General features: G+C 38.5%; 1 protein-coding gene across 1 annotated transcript in view; it reads left to right on the top strand.

The window, feature by feature from the left end:
• Positions 1 to 4,379, top strand: part of LOC107688366 (serine-rich adhesin for platelets-like) — a 41,910-nt gene that overhangs the window by 15,278 nt on the left and 22,253 nt on the right. The window contains exon 3 of the mRNA XM_016486015.1: positions 1,017 to 3,940. Within this exon, the coding sequence (XP_016341501.1) occupies positions 1,017 to 3,940 (2,924 nt within the window). The remainder of the gene's footprint in view (positions 1 to 1,016; positions 3,941 to 4,379) is intronic.

The raw sequence follows: 4,379 nt of genomic DNA, 5'->3' as shown, positions 1-4,379 counted from the left end.
ATTTTAAAAAACTGAGACTGAGTTGTGCATTTCATAAGAACAGTGAACAGTATTGATTGATTGAGTTATATGACAGGTTGACTGATGACCTGCAGATATGGTCATTTTGAACTGTACCACCCACAGTTCAAGGAATACAAGGGCCTCCACCCAGAATGACACACACTGACACAGCTCTCTCTATCTCACTTCATGCCATTTCATCCTCTAATGTTATCAGATGGAACACTGAATTCACTTTAGCAGCAGACTTATCATATTTCACCAGACAGCAGAACAAGATTTAATTTCCCAAGGAGATAAATATGAATTATGGTGATAACACATGGTTGTGGCTAAATTACTAGATATGCAACTAACACCTATTTTGATGATCTATTAATCTGTCGATTATTTCTTTGATTAATATGACTTTCTTCTTTTTTGCTCTTCTTCATCTTGCTTGTTACTGTTTATATAAAAATGCCATTATAACAATTTGCAGTTTTAGGTTTCAATTATGATTCATTTAAAACTTAAATTTGATGTTTAACAACAAATACAGTTTTCTTTGTGCTTCCACTGTGTTGTAGTCTATGCTCTTTTTTGTCATTAATGAAAGTGGTTAAATCGCATTCAGTAAATAAAACTAAGATAGTAGGGTGTTTCATGAATAGTTTAGTAACAAAAAGCTCTTTCCATTGAATCATCGTCTCATACCTCTTGTGCCAATAGAAGTCTTTAGAAAATGCAAATCAGGCAGGTTACTATGAAGCATAAAATGTTTCTTGAGTTAACTTGCAAGGACCTGTGTATATACTGTGTATTTGTGACATATTTAAATGTCAACAAAATACAGATGCATATGAACGCATCTTTATATTATATTATTTTATTAATTTTATGTAAATGTTCATGATCATTAATCTTTGTCCTCTTTCTTTCTCTGTTTTATTGCATTAATTCTCCCCTTCACCTCCTTTTTTTACTTTCTATACTTTATTTTCTGACTTTCTATTCCTTTCATTTTTTATTAGAAAGAACAGCTGAGTTACTCGGAGAGTGACCTCCGTAAATCCAAGGGCTTTGCTGTATCCTTATCCTGGAAGAAGAAGAAGAAAAGAGATCTATCCCAGGGACTTTCAAGCAATAGTGGAGTCCCAGGGGTCAAGGATCGCATCAGTGAACAGGAAGAATTTGACATCCTGGTAGAAACAGAACAAAACCAGGTTGGTTTGAAGACAGCAGTACCTACACCAGAACCCTCCTGTACCTCTGACCAATCCCAGTCCCAGAATATCCTGAGTGACATGCCTAAGCCTGATAAGGAGGATGCAGGTTTTATGCCTTCAAATCTGGACAGTACATCGATACCATATATTGACTGTTCACTGTCTGATAGTGATGCTTACCAGACACCCCCATCTGCAGATAAATCTGTTCAGTACTCCAACCCTGAGTCTAAAATTACTGACTCATTCAGTCCTGCTCCGAATATGGAAACTGCGGCAAGTACAGTCACATGCATAGTCCATAAGTCAAACATAGATCTAAACCCGAGTGGTGTTTCTTTTAGGGATGATCATCCTTTCTCTGATTTTGAAACATCTAGATCAGGAATTTCAGCAGATGTTGAGGTCAACACCTTCACCACATATGTTACTCCTAACAAAGACGAAATGTTTTTTCAAAAAGAGTCACACCTGGAACGTAAAGAATCAAAAGATGTAACCTCTGCCACCCTCTCTATCCACGAGAGTTCCAGCTCTTCCATGCCTGAGAGTTCCATCTCTTCCGTTCCCCAAAGTTCCATTTCTTCCACCCCCCAAAGTTTTGGCTCTTCCATCCCCCACAGTACCACCTCTGTCATCCTTGATGGTTTCACATCAAACAGTACTGTGACCCAGAGTTCCAGCTTAAACTCATATTCTGCCGATACCCTTCCAGAACATTCCTCCAGTCTTCCACCTTACATTATACCCACTGAGGCAGAAGATTCTCAAACCAGCACTGCAAATAACAGAAACACGTCTGCCAGCAACGGTGATGTAGTCAACACTGACTCCTTCATTGCTGATACGGTTTCATCTATGCCAGATGTGATTGTATCTAGCACTTTCTCCTCCTCCAAAACCACAGAGAACAGTTTGGATGCTGATACTGATAAAAAGCCAATTTTATCGCTCTCCAATACTGATGTTTCTGAAAGTGATTTAAGTTCAATACCTCAGAGTTTACCCACAATCACTGTACATTCCACTTCAGATTCAATTTTACTGAAAGAATCTCACCCTAAGATTAATTGTGAGACCATTTCAATGGAATCGTATGAAACAAACAATGATTTTTCCTTGACAAATGCCATTGGCTCAGTGAAACCTAGCCCTGCTGAACCTGTCCTTCTTGAGAATGAGTCAAATATCTCTTTACCTCAGTCAGCTGTGTCAAGAACCTACACCATCATTAAGTCAACTGTCACCTTTGACCTTTCAGGTTCCTCAGACCCCACCAGCCCTGACCATTCCCAGAGAGGTCTCTCTAACAATATATCTTATTCAGATGTGGAAACCCTAACTGAAATATCAGAACAAGAGCAAATAAGTCAGGAGAATGACCAAACTAAATCGACCAACTCTTCAGTAACTTCCTCAGATTTTCCAGACAGTGGTATCTCCTGCACTTTGCCCTCTGAAGTCTTACCTGCCTTCATAATTCATCCTCCCCCTCACTTAGATGTTTCAGACCAGCTGTTCAGCTCTCAAACCCCAAAGACAGAGGTAGACACACAACAGAAAACATTCAAAGAATATGAAGATCCTGAGGAAGATGTTCAGGAGGCATCTACTCAAGTAAGTCATGAGTTGATTGAGTTGGTTGAAACCACAGCAGTTCTGACTACTGGAAATTACCTTCAGAACAAATGTAGACCAGAAGTGGGGGAAGGAAGTAGATTAGATGATATCTATAATGAAAATCATGACATTACATTTGTTCAAGACCCTGAATCAGAGCAGATCATAGAAGGCCAGGCTGAAACCACAGCTGAGAGTATGAACACTGAAAATGACTTTCACATGTCTGTAAAGGAGAAATATGGCCAAGAAGTTGAGGAACAAAGTGAATTAGGTGACATTTATGATGAGAAGTATGTAGTTCCATCGAATCTAGAAAAAGACACCGGATTAGAGCAAATCATGGATGTTTTATCACAAGAGCAAATGATACATTACAAGGTTTCTGAAACATATGAGTTGGTTGAAGAGAAGAGAAATGAATTGAAAATGGTCCAGAGCACAAGAGAAGCATCTGCAACACAAGGTGCAATGGAAGCAGAGGTATGCGGAGGCACCGAAGTGTTGACAGGTCAAGCAGAGCAGCAGATTCACCGTCTTGCTCCACTGAAACCAGCCCTACCAGTCAATCAAGAATGTAGCCCTGAAGAATGCACTTCAGCCCCTCCCTTCTCTGAGCTAGTGAAGGTATCACTTGCAGATTCAAGCATGGAAACACACAGTCACCTGGAGATTTGTCTCCACCCCTTGGCCCCACACCAGTTGAGCAGAGCGATAACAATACTGGAGGACACGGCAAGGTGCAAATACCAAACAAGCATTGATAACCATCACGCTGAGAGGGAGGAACACACCAGCGGTGAAGAGACTGAGGATATAGCCACATTTCTCCCAAGAACACAGGACAGTGAAAGTCAAGAACACAGCAGTGGGAAGATCTCCACTGCACACACCACAGAGGAGACCTTCAGACACACCAGAGACACAAGCCACAAACAGGGAGAGGTGACAGTGACAAAGGTAAAGAAAGCCAGAGATAATATCACTCACAGGAACTGGGTAGAAATCAGCGAAAGTACACCAGACAACAAAAGGGAAAAGGAAGATACAGCAGAAGTTAACGCTGTTCCTGATCAGCTACTTTCAAGAAGTTTAATAACAGGTGAAAGGTGAGCTACAAAATTTTCTAATTTTAAATCTACAGGCAATTTGTATGTGTATATTGGTGTACTGTTTGAAATGTAATGTATTGATCTAAAAACCTGATGTAAATACTTAGATATATTTTATATATAAATGCACAACTAAAATTATTTATATCTATCTATCTATATCTATATATATATACAATTTAGTGCATTATGTATTATATATATATATATATATATATATATACATATATACACATATACAGTATATATAAATATTTCTGTTTTTATAAATATAATTTTTTATATATTTTTAAATTATTTTATTCATGCATTCATTTATGCATAGTTTAATACAGTGTTTCCCAACCTTTTTTTAGTCGCGGCACCCTTTGGAAATTTTAACAAACTTGTGGCACCCTACAAAATAAATTGTCACAATATTTGAATTTCTAACTTC

Source organism: Sinocyclocheilus anshuiensis, unplaced genomic scaffold (genome assembly GCF_001515605.1).
Source record: "Sinocyclocheilus anshuiensis isolate Anshui unplaced genomic scaffold, SAMN03320099.WGS_v1.1 scaffold209, whole genome shotgun sequence".
In the NCBI taxonomy this organism is placed as follows: Eukaryota; Metazoa; Chordata; class Actinopteri; order Cypriniformes; family Cyprinidae; genus Sinocyclocheilus; species Sinocyclocheilus anshuiensis.
This window is presented reverse-complemented; position numbering and strand designations above follow the sequence as displayed.